This window comes from Rana temporaria, chromosome 1 (assembly GCF_905171775.1).
Source record: "Rana temporaria chromosome 1, aRanTem1.1, whole genome shotgun sequence".
Lineage (NCBI taxonomy): Eukaryota > Metazoa > Chordata > Amphibia > Anura > Ranidae > Rana > Rana temporaria.
In genome coordinates this window covers 569,868,662-569,884,148 of record NC_053489.1, presented here as the reverse complement: position 1 = coordinate 569,884,148, position 15,487 = coordinate 569,868,662, and the positions used below count along the sequence as shown (strand labels likewise).

Here is a 15,487-nt window from a genome sequence, read left to right as displayed (position 1 = left end):
CGTTTTCAATACTGAAATCGTATGCGGCTGACGGACGGGAAAACCGTAGTGTGAACCCAGCCTTACTGAGATTTTAACAAACTGTGTTGCAGATTCCTACCATTTGTTATTGTGAAGAAATCCATGCGCATTTGTCAGTGTCCATATGGAAAGTGAATCTAATGGGATTGGTTTCATAATTATTAATCAGCTTCTGCACCTGCAGGGCTCGAATGAGGAAAATCGTAGGGTCTGTATCCCTTAAGGCCGGGTTCACACTAGTCCGACAAACGCTCGGACATTGGGAGCTCATGTCGCATGAAAATCAATGTTTCCCTATGGGAGCCGTCTTAACTGGTCCGACACAAGTCGGAGTGACTTTGAAAATGCTCCCTGTACTACTTTGATCCGACTTTGATCCTACTTCACTCCATTGAATATCATTGAAGTCGGAACAAAGTCGGAACACTGTCTTGCATGCTCCGACTTTGGCATGCGACTTGTACTCTGCTGATCTTGAGGGGGAACTCCACGCCAAATTTTAACTAAAAAAACTGCATGGGTTCCCCCTCCAAGAGCATACCAGGCCCATGGGTCTGGTGCGAATTTAAAGGTGAACCCCTATGCCAAAAAAACGGAGTGGGGGACCCCCCAAAAGCCATACCAGATGCGTATCCGAGCAGCAGCCCGGTCGGTCAGGAAAGGGGGTGGGGACGAGCGAGCGCCCCTCCCCTCCTTAACTGTGCCAGGCCGCATGCCCTCAACATGGGGAGGTAGGTGCTCTGGGGAAGGGGGGGCGCCCTGCGGCCCCCCCACTGCAAAGCACCCTGTCCCCATGTTGATGAGGACAGGGCCTCTTCCTGACAACCCTGGCCGTTGGTTGTCGGGGTCTGCGTGCGAGGGGCTTATCGGAATCTGGGAGCCCCCAGATACCGGCCGGAGCATGCTGGGACTGTGACGTCATAAGAGGCCTATATAAATCGGTGTGAGCAGCGCACCCGGCATTACAGCGGGAGGGAGCGTCGAGTCAACATCGGAAGAAAAGAAGAGGGAAGAAGAAGGCGATGAGGAAGAAGGTGACAAGGAAGACCGGGCTAGCCACCGCCGCTAGTAAAAGAGCTACAAAAGAAGATAGCGGCGACGCAGCCCGGCACAAGACACCAAAGAGCGGGAGAAGAACCGGGGAGCGCGGAGAGCAGAGAAGACGGAAGAAGACCCCCGAAGTCAGAAGAAGACCCCCGGAGCTGACTAAGATTTTTTTTTTTTTTTAAACCTGTGTAGTGTGTTTATTTTTTTGACACTTTTCCTCCAGGTGAATGGGTAGGGGATCGATGTACCCCATACTCATTCACCTAGGGTGGGGGGCCGGTATCTGGGGGCCCCCCTTGTTAAAGGGGGCTCCCACATTCCGATAAGCCCCCCGCCTGCAGACCCCGACAACCAACGACCAGGGTTGTCAGGAAGAGGCCCTGTCCTCAGCAACATGGGGACAGGGTGCTTTGGGGTGGGGGGGCCGCAGGGCGTCCCCCTGCTCTATAGCACCTACCTCCCCATGTTGAGGGCATGCAGCCTGGCACGGTTAAGGAGGGGGGCGCGCTCGCTCGTCCCCACCCCCTTTCCTGACCGGCCAGGCTGCTGCTCGGATACAGGTCTGGTATGAATTTTGGGGGGACCCCCACGCCAGTTTTTCAGCGTAGGGGTTCCCCTTTAAATCCACACCAGACCCATGGGCCTGGTATGCTCTTGGAGGGGGAACCCATGCCGTTTTTTTAGTTAAAATTTGGCATGGAGTTCCCCTCAAGATTCATATCAAACACAGTGCCTGTTACTGGCAGGGATCCAAGTCAGATCCCCGTTCATTGAAATTCGGACATATGTCGGCTTCAAGTCGCAGGGCAAAGTCGGATTCAAAAGTAGTACTAGTGTCGTGTCGCACCAGTGTGAACCCGGCCTTAGACGTGATTTCCAATTGGGAGTCTCCCACCATAACTGACATTTTTGTTGCAGGGGATGCCTGATTATCTGACTTGCATCTTGGTGCAGATTTCTGGGGAAATCAGTGAGCCAAACACGCAAGGAAATTATGTTTCTGGAGGGCGTTCTGTACACATTCTGTGTACAGAACACCTCCAGGTAGTCAATGCATTTTACAGAAAATCACAGAGGGGCAGATTGAAGAGGAAAGATCATTTTTAATAACATTCAACTACAATATGACACATGTAGCAATAGCTTATGCTATATTATTTATTTGCCTTTTTTTTTTCAACCACAGTGGAGTTACCCTTTAAGACGAGGATCTAAAAATAGATTGAACAGTTTTGACCAAGATCTAAAAATAGATCGAACAGTTGAAACCAGGATCTATAAATAGATCAAGGATCTGAAAATAGCTTGAACACTTGAGACCATGATCTCAAGACTTCTGGGAAATCAGTGAGCCAATCACACAAGAAAATTATGTTTCTGGGGCGCCTTCTGTACACATACTACCTCCGGGTAGACATATTGCATTTCACAGAAAATTACAAAGCTGCAGATTGAAAAGGAAAGGTAATATTTAATAACATTCAATTACAATATGACACGTCACAATTGTATATGCTATATTATTATTTTTTTGCTATTTTTTTTTTCAACCAAAGTGGAGTTACCCTTTAGGACGAGGATCTAAAAATAGATTGAACGATTTTGACCAAGATCTAAAAATAGATCGAACAGCCGAGACCTGGACCTATGAATAAATCGAGGATCTAAAAAAATAGATTGATCAGAGTCGCAATTGTATACGCAATATTATTTTTCCCACAAAAATGGAGTTACTCTTTAAGACCAGGATCTAAAAAAGAGATAAAAAACAGTTGATCTATAAATAGATCAATAATCTAAAAATAGATCGCAAAGTTGAGCTTGCTATGGGGCACCCGAGCCAAGTTTCTGCTTCGTGTGTCCATTCAGATGCGGAGTTGCAGCCTGGCCCCGCTCCTCTCTCTCCTTTTTGGCTCACTCCCTTTGATTGACAGCAGCGGAAGCCAATGGTGCCCTGCTGCTGTCTTAGCCAATGAGGAGAGGGAGTTCTGGATAGCCGAGTCTCTTGTGCAACATTGCTGAATCGAGATGGGCTCAGGTAAGTATTAGGCGGGCTGCTGCACACAGAAGGATTTTGATCCCAATGCATAGAATGCATTAAAATCAAAAACCTTCTGCCTTTATAACCACTTTCAATTTCAGAAGTGTGTCAATCCTCTCCCCATAGGCTACAACAGACTGCAGACATCTGACACAGCTGGTCCTGGAGAAGGAAAGGAGTACCAGTGCCTAGGAGTCCATACCCCTCAACAGCCACTAAAAAATGGGGCCATATCAGTCATATGACCGCTATGAAGTTTTGGAGTTTATACCAGTGTACTGCTCTGAAAGCATTACATTGGAATAGCTTTAAAGCACAGACTTTACATAGAATATATAATAAAGTAATACTAAACTTTAAATGTTTTTATCTTAATGCATTCTCTGCATGTAGGCTCTCTGTTCCCACCAAGGCAGAAAGGTGCATGATTTTTGTACAATGTACCAATTAAAAAAAAAAAAGCAGAAAGCTTCTGTACTTTTTTGAGCTTCAGGCTTTTCAGATGACAAAACTGTCAGATGTGAACAGGGGCTATTGAAATGAATAGGATTTGTCTTGTTGGGTGTTTTTAGAGCTGAGGCTCACAGCAGGAAAACCCCCAAAAATGCCTAGGTGTGAACAGAGCCTTAAAGAGGTTGTAAAGGAATTTTTTATTTTTTTCCCTAAATAGCTTCCTTTACCTGGCGTGGAAAAAGCCTCTTAAGGGGGCAAGCAGGAGTGTCAGGACACCCACTAACACACAGCTCCTTTCGCTATCTGCAAAGTAGAGTGTCTTGACACTCCTGCTCGCCCCTCCCCCCTCAAGAGGCTTTCTCCACACCAGGGAGAAAGCCTCCCATTACTGTGTGTAGTTCCAGACAGAAGAACAGGAAGTGAGGATTTCTCAGAAGAAATAAGGACATTTAAAAGCAAAATGGAAGGATGAGATAAGTGAAAGAGGACTGCACTAAGGTAAAGGAAGCGATTTAGGAAAAAAATAAAAATAAAAATTCCTTTACAACCCCTTTAACCTCTTGACCACTGAGGACGTCCCTGGGACGTCCTCGGCTTTGTGCGGTGATATCTGAATGATGCCTGCAGCTACAGGCATCATTCAGATATCGCCATCTTCACCTGCCGATTCTCTGCACCATAAAAAGGATCAAAGCGGCGGTTCCCCCGCTTGATCGTTCTTATAGGGAGGGGACGTCCCCCCCTCCCGCCACCATCCGGTGCTTCTCCGGGCTCTCTCGTACAATCGGGGGCCCGGAGAGCGAATCGGCCGGCGCTCGCTGCAGAACCATAGAGATGACTGGTGACCAGATGGTCACAGTCATCTCTATGACCGTCCGAGGACCGGGCGCAACATTATGACATCACGCTCAGTACCCGGAAGTAAACAAAGCTGGAACTCGAGGCTGTCGGCATGTGATCGATGATTTTTTTCATGCTTGTAAGCCTGGAGGAGAGATGTGGGGTCTTATTGACCCCACATCTCTCCATAAAGAGGACCTGTCACCACTGATTCATATTACAAGGGATGTTTACATTTATTGTAATAGAAATAAAAGTAATAAAAAATATATATATTTTTTTAAAAAGTGTGAAAATAAAAAAAATTAAGTAAAATAAAAAAATTCAAAACGCCCCTGTCCCCGTTATCTCGCGTGCAGAAGCGAATACGCATGCAGGTCCCGCTCACATATGTAAACGCCATTCAAACCCCACGTGAGGTATCGTTGCGTGCGTTAGAGCGTGTGCAACAATTCTAGCAATAGACCTCCTCTGAAACTCGAAAATAGTAACCTGTAAAAAAATGTTAAAGCGTTACCTATGAAGATTTTTAAGTACCGAAGTTTGGCGCCATTCCATGAATGTGCGCAATTTTAAAGCGTGACAAATTAGGTATCTATTTACTCGACGTAACATTATCTTTCACATTATAAAAAAAATTGGGCTAACTTTACCAATTTGTTATTTTTTAATTCATGAAACCGTTTTTTTTCCCCAAAAAAGGCGTTTGAAAAATTATTGCGCAAATACCGTGCGAGAAAAAAAGTTGCAATGACCACCACTTTATTTCCTAGGGTGTCTGTTAAAACAAATATATATATATATATATATATATATCAGGGGTCGACAAATCCCGGGCGCCAGGTCGCCATGGCGACTAGAAATAGGGTCCTGGCGACTTGGCTTGGAAGGGGGGGCAAAAAAAAAAAAAAAAAATGTTTTTTTTTTTTTTGTGAGCTGGCACCATCTGGTAATGAGCCGTTGGTATTACAAGTTATTACCACCAGATGTGTAAGCTGGCGCCATCTGGTGGTGGCCGTTGGTATTACAAGTTAAGCATTACAAGTTAAACAGCCATTCTAATGTAATTTTTCACTATTTTCACTGCCATCTTCTTCCCTCTAACTAGAACCCCCAAACATTATATATATTTTTTATCCTAACACCCTAGAGAATAAAATGGCGATCGTTGCAATACTTTCTGTCATGCCGTATTTGCGCAGCGGTCTTGCAAGCGCACTTTTTTGGGGAAAAAATTACACTTTTTTTAATTAAAAAATAAGACAACAGTAAAATTATCCCCATTTTTTTTAATATTATGAAAGATAATGTTATGTCGAGTAAATTGATACCCAACATGTCACGCTTCAAAATTACGTCCGCTCGTAGAATGGCGTCAAACTTTTACCCTTTAAAATCTCCATAGGCGACATTTAAAAAAACTCTACAGGTTGCATGTTTTGAGTTACAGAGGAGGTCTTGAGCTAGAATTATTGCTCTCGCTCTACCAATCGCGGCGATACCTTACATGTGTGGTTTGAACACTGTTTACATATGCGGTCGCTGCTCACGTATGTGTTCGCTTCTGCGCGCAAGCTCGTCGCGACGGGGCGCATTTTCTGGCTCCTAACTTTTTTAGCTGGCTCCTAGATTCCAAGCAAATTTGTCAACCCCTGAGATTATATATATATATATATATATATATATATATATATATATATATATATATATATATATATATATATATATATATATATATATATATATATATATATATATATATATATATATATATATATATATAATGTTTGGGGGTTCTGATTAATTTTCTAGCAAAAAAAATATGTGATTTTTACATGAAGGAGAGGAGTGCCAAAATTAGCCTGGTGGTAAAGTGGTTAAGGATAACTTCACCTTTTAAAAAATAAAGTAAAAGTAATACATGCACTTTTTGTTTGCAGGTAAAAAAAAATGCATTTATTAAAACATTTTTCTAAAGCTCCTGCACGTGCAATCTAAGGCTCCTTCAGACTCTCAGAATAACTATCTGTTCATACCCCATAGGGGTAGGCAATTACCTGAGAGCAGGAAGATCAAAGACTACAAGACAAGAGTCCTCACAAGCTCCCTTGCGGCCCCTTGAGAACTACAAGCCATCAGCCACAATGGCTGATGGTACTGGTATGCATTAATTCACAAGAAACTGAGTGAATGATGTGGCCGTGTGGGAGGAGCCCGATGCCCACTGTCACAGGGGGGAGAGGCTGCAGATGCTAGAAAAAGTTATGGATAGAACATGTAACCTTTCCCAAAGATGAACTTATCCTTTAAAATAAAACAAAGCCCCACTACCTGTCCTGTTCCCCCCTTCCTTCCCTAAACATATAACTAGCTCCATGTCACTTTTCCCGTGCTGCCTTAGGTGCCAGCATCGCTTTCTGATTTCACAGAAGAAATTGAAGGCAGCAAAGCCATAGCCTTTGGGAAACAGAGGCATAGCTTACAATCGCTGTGTCCGTCTATGGATGCACAGCTTGGGATATGACCCAACAGGAGCAAGTACACTCCTTAGCCTATAGCGCCAACGGGGACTGTGATATTTTTGCACAGTATCATTGAACAGAGCAGGAAAGTGTTCCCTTTGTTTTGCTTTTATTGGTACTTTAACTTTCCAGGTAATAACCAAAGAAACAATCAAAGAGGAACTACTGATGTAACTATTGTTAAACATTTACAAAGCAAAGCCAACAGTCATTACATCATTTGCCAAAATACACATGCAAAGAGAATGTCCCAAAATTCCCAGAAGCAGTCATTTTCAGCAATCTGAAAAAGGAATGATAGCTAAGTAAATAAGGGGGTGTGTTCACTTTAATTATCCCATCATTCAAGACAAAAATCCTGTTTTTTCTAAATGTCCACATTGATTGGCTATTCGAAGGGAACACAGCTTCCACGTTTTTTTTTGACCAAGCTCAGACAACATTCACTTTTCTGAATAAAAGTCTCTACTCCTTAAGTAAAGCACACCCGGTGCTGCACCAGTCTACAGTAAAGTTAGAAAGGAAGAACTATGTAACTAAGGCACTTACGTTAAATTAAATTTAAAATTAAATTGCCATGTTGAGGTTCCTGGTGGGTATTCTCCTTGCTCATTCATAAATGTCAACCCCAGCTGAATTATCTTCAGTAAGTCCACATTACAGCGTAAAAGTTGGTACTGATAGTCAGCGTTGCTCCTGAACTCTCCGATTGGTCTCGCAACTACTCCTGGAAACTCTGTGTCCTATAAAAGAGATAACATTATAGTTCTCTTATATAAAGCACATATTAGCCAGTTTAAGTTTTTAAGAAGCAGGAGTTACAAAACAGGAGGAATGGCTATATAGTATTTCTCAGACAAGGGAATAACTTTCACTTTCTCTGTGAATGTCTAAGAATTTTGTTCACTCTAATGTCCATAAAGGGCAAAATAAAATAAAAAATAACGGACGTTACTTACCGGTAACGGTGTTTCTATGAACCTTCCAGGACGGCACCCGAGAGATGATGGCTCCTCCCCACAGGAAACACAATCACTTAACAATTTAAAAGTCCCCACCCTTCCCCTTGATCCTCAGTATGAATTAGAGTAGTCCTGAACTGGTTCACAAGGGACATTGTTCCGTATAGGTACTTACCACCTAGCGTTTAGCTTATCTTTTCCCTCCACATAGGGCGGGAAGTAGGCCTGCCGTCCTGGAAGGTTCATAGAAACACCGTTACCGGTAAGTAACGTCCGTTTTCTCTCATCACCTTCCAGGACGGCACCCGAGAGGATAGACGAGTAACCAACAGGCCTACTTTAGGGTGGGACCCTTGCCTGCAAGGTCTTTTGCTAGATGTCAGAATCTGATTTTATTTCACCACTTCCACTTCCTAGTGTGTGATGAGGGTATCCTAGCTGGATCATGAAAATGACCTGCAGGTCTGCTCCACCTATGCTCCTGTCTCCTCTTTGGATGCAGAGTCTAGGTGGCACGTGCTCTTAAAGAAAAAAATTCTGAGAGCTTGAGTATTCTTTAGGATAGAAAGGTTGGCTGCGCCAATATTCTAGCCATCGTGGTTGATAGTGTCTGCAAAGCTGCATAAGACCATCCAAAGTTTAGTCAGAGATTTGTTCTGTGAAACAAAGACCTACTTTGATCAACCCAGAAAAAAAGAAAAAAACAACATGTGGTTTTAAGCCACTAGTCTGTACAGGAGAATGGTTTAGAAAGAAACAGGGTCTCCCGACGTACAATCCTTGTGGGTCCCCCTTTTTTGTTTGCCAAAGTCCTGGTGAAACAAGGAAATAAACCCACTCAAGGATACTAGATTAAGGGAAGTCTATTCCCTTCACTCAAATGACTGGACAGGTATGTGACCAAGCAGGGCGTTTGGTGTGCTCCTGCACTCCCTTCAGTCCACCTGTCCACCTCCATTCATTGGAATGCATGTGACTTTATAGCGAGGACACTTATTGGTCAGTGTCTGGACCACAGGATACCTTGGCGTGGCTCGTTCGTGCGTCCGCTAATATGCGTGGACAGACTCCTGTCTCCAACGTACACTGCTAGACCGGACAAAAACAGCTGCTCTGCAAGCCGGTTGACAAGCAGGTCCCATCCTGGTCATTCCCCATTTCTGGGTTCCTTCCCATCTGAATACCGACATGTCAGATGTGAGATTGTTCTATATACCCTAGGCTCCTTATAACCCTGCGAGTCGATCATTAAACTACGCAGAAAGGAGCCTGTTACGAAATTGCGAGTAACCACTGCATTCATTGGTATATAACAGAAAAGAACAAAAGAACAAAGGTGTCGGGGAAAGAAAACTTTTCACCGCCCCCCGCGTATAATATGCAGATACATTTTACCCTATAATCTCAGGGTAAACCCATGAGTGCCACCCGCCAACAGAATACAGTATTCTGTAAAAATCCAGTGTTTGAGGTCATGATCCACTCCACGCACCAAAGAGTGTTAAGTTAAGCAGATCCCTACCACAAGGGACCAATGCCATAGTAGGAGTAAAAGATGAATATTGGTTATTCATATCCAGTTCGTCCGAGGGGGTGACATGAAGGACATACACTGAGCTATAAAGCTCGGATCGGATCGGGAGAACCAGTCAGAAAGAATCCTGATGCTGAATTTTTTAGGCAAACAGCCCCTAACAGCGTAACCCCTTTCCTACTAAAAAGAACCTACTAGGTGATTTTATGAACTCCTTCCAGTGTCCTATAACCCTACTGGGTTCAGGTCTAGGGAATGTCCCTGGCATGCCTAGAAGTAAAGGCCCGCAATCAGAAATCCTGTTCCTTCCATGTGAATGGAAAATAAGGTCTGAAATAAAGTGACCGAAATGAAGTGGCCAAAATGTCCCAGATATACAGGTCCTAGATCTTGTATTTCCGAAGGACAGCAAGCTCAGACTTAATATGGAAAGACAGATAAACACCCCCAGCCTCCACTGCTGTGTTTTCTGATATACAGACACCTGTAGAATAGAGAAGACACAACCAACCTTAGGTGTGTATTTCTCATATGTAGTAAGATACCATATAACCTAAGCCCAGAGAAAGGACAGAAGCTCCAAGTGTGAGCTTCTGATGCTTAATAGGTTTATAGGTCCTGTATCCAACAGAGAGGCCACTAGCCAATCTGGAGTTTTTTTTTTTTTTTTTTTTTTCTGAGTAATAAACAACCCAGAGGACACAGACACCTTCTACTGCTGCGTTTTATTTATGTGCAGCGACCCAAGGTAATAGATTCAGGACAGGAGGACAAGAACCACTATAGTGTTGTCTATTCCTGACTGACCGCAGTACGGTCTTCCAATCAACAGAAAATAATACTAGCACCTATAGTATATCTCTGATGATCATAGAAAAAAACAAACAGTCGCATGGCCAGTATGACCAAAAGGACATATGCGGCCTCAACCGTGTATTGCTGGTGTTATACTCCCTGCAGTCATAACTAGCAGAGAGTGGTATTAGCATACTTCAGATAAACAATAGGGTATAGGACAAGGGACCGAAATGTTACAGACAGTAACATTGTGTATTCCAACACCCACAGTCATATACCTGATAGAAACGTCACTAGCAAGAAAACTCAATGCTGTGCGTTTCTGGATAGTAACAGTATACCGTCATGAACCCACAATACCAGTTGTGCATTATTTTGATTAGAAAAAAAAAAAACTTGGAAAGTTTATATGACCAACAGCATGTTGTCAGCAACCCAATGTGTTACTTAATGCAACCTTGTCGGGTCATCTAATCAACAGAAATGTCACTAGCAAAAAAGGACCCTTAAAGCAGTGCATATCTGAATTTATAAATATCCTTAACAATAATACAATGCTATGCGTTTCTAATCAGCAAAATTGTATAGTCATATAACCAGCAGAAGTGTCGCTATCAGTAACTCAGCATCATGCGTTTCTGATAAGTAATAGTGTACCAACATGTAACCTCCAGAAATTTTTACCAACAGTAACTCAGTGTGGTATGTTTCTGAATAACCCTAGTGTGCGGTTTATATAATAGAGGTGTCACCGACAAATCAATGTCCTGCTTCTCTGATAAGCAATAATATACATTCCTGTATCCGACAGAAATTACACCGACAGTAACTCAATGTGGTATATTTCTGAATAACCATAGTGTGCGGTTTATATAATAGAGGTGTCACCGACAAATCAATGTCATGCTTTTTTGATAAGCAATAATATACATGCATGTATCCGACAGAAATTACACCGACAGTAACTCAATGTGGTATGTTTCTGAATAACAATAGTGTGCGAATATAGCATAGAGGCGTCACCACCATTCAGTGTTATGCGTTTGATAAGGAACAGAGTACCGTTATCTAATCAATTTTAGGCATTTCTGGTGAGTCATAAGATATCCCTTGATCATCAGTCTACATATATACACACACACAAATATATATATATATATATATATATATATATATATATATATATATATATATATATATATACACATACACACACACACATATATCTCAGAAATGACCCAAGATAAACCCATGTTGTGCATTTCTGATGTGCGGACAGACCAACGCTCTATCCTAGCATAACCTGAGTTTCAGATATTGATCCTTCATCCCAGTGAAGGAACATGGTAGTTCCAAATACTGGAAATCCGAGGTGTGTGACTATACCACAATAGTGGTAGCTGCTATTCTGCTATTGCAAAGGTCTGAGTAGGTGTAGCTGGTCCACACACAGGTGGGAGCTAGTCCAAGCCTTTAAGGTCTTAACGAGCACAGACTCAGAAATCAATTAGGTCTCTCATGAAGAGGTGACCATAGTCTCAGGCTGGAGGCAATCAGACACCTGTATGGCTGATTTTCATAGTTTTAACACAGGGGTTTGTACTAGAGAAACTCCCAATTAAGGGTTGCAGGCTAGCATTTTATGCTTCTCACACCACCTAAATGGTTTGTTGCCTGAGCCACAAGAGGTATAGATTAACTCTAACACACTGACAGATATACCAGCAGTGTAAGGAGGAAGTGATCGGTTGGAACTTGGGAGATATTGTAACCAATAAACAACCCCCACAAGGGTAATAAACCCACTAGTATGCCCCCTGTTGGGCCTATCCTAAGAGTTTAGGAGGTCAGTTTTTTGGCTAAAAAACCTAACTGCACCCTTGTAATCTGCCTGTCAGATTCATGGCAGGCTGGCCCTAACTGGATTGAGCCTTGCTCAGCCCCCTTTTATGAGATTATTCTAGGGATTTTATAATCTTCTCAGAGGCCTGTATTTGCCTGCAGGAGTCCAACCAGACCCTCTAGGGTGAATGGCTCCTGTTTAGCTTGGCTTACCATATCCTCCCTGTCCTCCTTAAGCTTCCTCTACCTGGACTAGAGGGAATGACTGAGGGCGGGGGAAGGGCACTAGGTTCCGTTCGGACGAGGCCTTCTTGGGAGGATATGTCTTCTCTAGGGATAAGCTCCTCTATGTCAGACCTTAAGGGACTGCCTGGCGGCTTCATGGAAAGTTTTTCCTTTCTCTGCCAAGTTATGAGGAGCTATGCCCTGTAGCGGTAGGAGACTGTTTATTTGGGGTCTCCTGGGATCCGCTGGGGGGTTTTTGCAAGACAAGAGAGATATACATATATGCATAATATTACTTTGTCCTCCCCCGGGACTGCAGGTTTGTACTGGGGAGGTGAAAGGGTGAGAAGTAAAAACCAGTCCTGTGCTGGCTGGCTGGCCCCAGAGACTCAGACCCTGAAGACCAGGACTCTCACTCCCTTTCCTCCTCCCTTTCCAAGGGGGAATGTACTCACTGCGCCCCGACCTGGATCTGCCTGCAGTCACATTTGCCTTCATCTCCTCCTGTCCATGAGGAGGTTTGGCTGGGTCCCCAGCTGTCGGTACCTCTTGTAAGGGCTATCCGCAAGCCGACCCTTCCACCGCCATGCTTCTCTCCGGCGTTTCCTCCTCCCTTCCCTTCCGGGTTGCGCTGTGAGGCAAAAGCCCACCTTAACTCAGAGAGGCTTGGAGCGCCATGTTTCCAAAAGTAGGAAGCAGTACCCGGGAAGAGAGAGCTCTTCAAATGGCGGCGTTTCTTCTGCACCCTAGCGATGGCAAGCCTCCCCGCAGCTCAGAGCGCTGGTGCACGCCTGGGGCGACCTGTGAGTTAGACCCGAAGGCCTACAGGTTAGTTCAGCCCTCCCCGGCCTCCCTAAGACCTGTCTCAACAGGGGTACCTTCGACCCTCCCCGGTCTCTAGGTTTTCAAACAAAACAAACGTGACGATGTGTTCGGAGAAACACAATCAATACTGAGGATCAAGGGGAAGGGTGGGGACTTTTAAATTGTTAAGTGATTGTGTTTCCTGTGGGGAGGAGCCATCATCTCTCGGGTGCCGTCCTGGAAGGTGATGAGAGAAAAAAAGTTCACTTAGCCCCTCCTCCCCACTTATCTTCCTTTTGCTAAATCATCATGGGAAGCAAATTGAAATACACAACACTTCCAGATATGAGCGAGCATGTGACTCACCCTCATCTTTCATGTGATGGTACCAGTGCCCTATGGCTGGCCCAAAACCATCATAAGGAGTTGTAGAAAAAGCCATATGTACGCACTGGCAAGGTTTGCAGCTTACACAAGGACTTCTTTTCCCCAACCCCTTCTCCAATGGCTGAACAACACAGAAAAAACGAAAGGGGTGGAGCTAAATAAACCTTTTACTTTACCCTGCATGGGAAAATTAAAAAACTTACATTTAAAAGGTAGCTCTAAAAGGCAGAAGGTAGCTCTAAAGGCACCCACCCCAAAAAGATGCAGAATAATGAAGAAAAGGGTGGCAGCAATTCCAGCATAAAATTATTTTATTGAAATTCCATTAAAAATAAGGACATGACATGCAGCCAGCTCAAAAAGTTCATCAAACGCGTTTCACACACCTGTGCTTGGTCATTGTATGACATTTTATTTTTTATTTTTTTTCAAATGATGGGCTTACAAATCACTTTAGAAATATATGACCTATATTTTTACTTATGAAGAAAACTGAAAAAAAGAAAGAAAAGAAAAGAAAAGAGGAAGAGAACCCATGACTAGGTTTATGCAATAATGTGAATATTGCATAAATATATTTGATTCTAAATCTGCTGTTTTATTTATAAACATTTTATATATCCTTATATTTTCCTTTACTTAGTCGAAGCCTTACACCTTCAGTCACCACTTTAAGACAGTTTGTGCCTTTTCGATAGCCCATCCCCCCCAACACCAATGTCAGTGCATAATATTGTCCAATAACAAACCAAACAATAGAAAGGCCACTGGTTTAGGTTTAGTCTCAGCAAATGTGACCCAGCTTGTCAAATAATTATCTAATATACTGAATAATGTTTGTCTAAGGTTCAGCACACACACATTACAATCTAACCATACAATTTGTACATACAATTAGATCATACAAAGGTAGTAACTGTTACATAGTGTCAGAGGGCCAGATTCACAGAGGAAATACGCCGGAGTATCTACTGATACTCCGGCGTATTTTCAAATTTGCCGCGTCGTATCTTTATTTGTAATTCACAAAAAAAGATACGACGGCTTTTGGCCAAGATCCGACAGGCGTACGGCTTCGTACGCCTTCGGATCCTAGGTGTAATTTTCCGGCGGCCGCTGGGTGGAGTTTACGTCGTTTTCCAGCGTCGGGTATGCAAATTAGCTGATTACGGCGATCCATGAAGATACGCGCGTTCGTCGCAATCTCTTACGTCGTCGCTAGTCGGTTTTTCCCGTCGCAAACCTAGGCCTGCTTTTTCATGGCTTATATTTAGAACAGCCATGTTAAAGTATGGCCGTCGTTCCCACGTCGAATTTCAATTTTTTTTTTTTGCGTAAGACGTCCGGGAATACGAAACGATGCAAGGCGCCGTAATTTCGCGCAAAGCATGTTGGGAAATTTTCACACGGAGCATGCGCAGATCGTTCGGCGCGGGAACACGCCTAATTTAAATGGTACGCGCCCCATTTGAATTAGGCGGGCTTGCGCCGGACGGCTTTACGTTACACCGCTGTAAGTTTACACGCATTGCTTGGTGAATCAGGCATTTGCGCGGAAAACTTGCGGCGGTGTAACGTAAAGGCAATACGTTACGCCGCCGCAGATATATGTGAATCTGGCCCAGAATGTTTATACTGAAATATTAAACAGTTTAATATTTATGAAAATAAGCATCTATAATTAAGGAGATTCCCACTTATTTTCATAAACCTAATAACTCAAATTCGTATATTTGCGCTAACCCGAAGACAAAAGGAATACAAAAAGTGTGCAAAAATGCTACATATTTACTAAAAATCAGTGCAGAATAATATCAAAGTATAACTGGTGACAAACAAAAAATATGGATCAACATTTCAACAATCTTGATAATACAGATGATGAGAAAATAAGCACAGGATATTGTTTCAAAAATACTAATGTAGAAATACTGAGTAACTCCTTGAATGTAGATAATAGCTTATCAGTGGCTCAGCAGGCTGTGAAAACAAAAAGGTGCTGATTTTGACA

General features: G+C 43.2%; 1 protein-coding gene across 4 annotated transcripts in view; it reads right to left on the bottom strand.

Annotated features, from left to right (window-relative positions):
- CNOT7 (CCR4-NOT transcription complex subunit 7) overlaps positions 1-15,487 on the bottom strand; it is a 60,203-nt gene that overhangs the window by 25,793 nt on the left and 18,923 nt on the right. For 3 of the 4 annotated variants that reach the window (XM_040334658.1, XM_040334660.1, XM_040334661.1), the window contains exon 3: positions 7,474-7,667. The exons of the other annotated variant lie outside the window; for it this stretch is intronic. In XM_040334658.1, the coding sequence (XP_040190592.1) occupies positions 7,474-7,667 (194 nt within the window). The remainder of the gene's footprint in view (positions 1-7,473; positions 7,668-15,487) is intronic. 4 annotated transcript variants of the gene reach the window in all.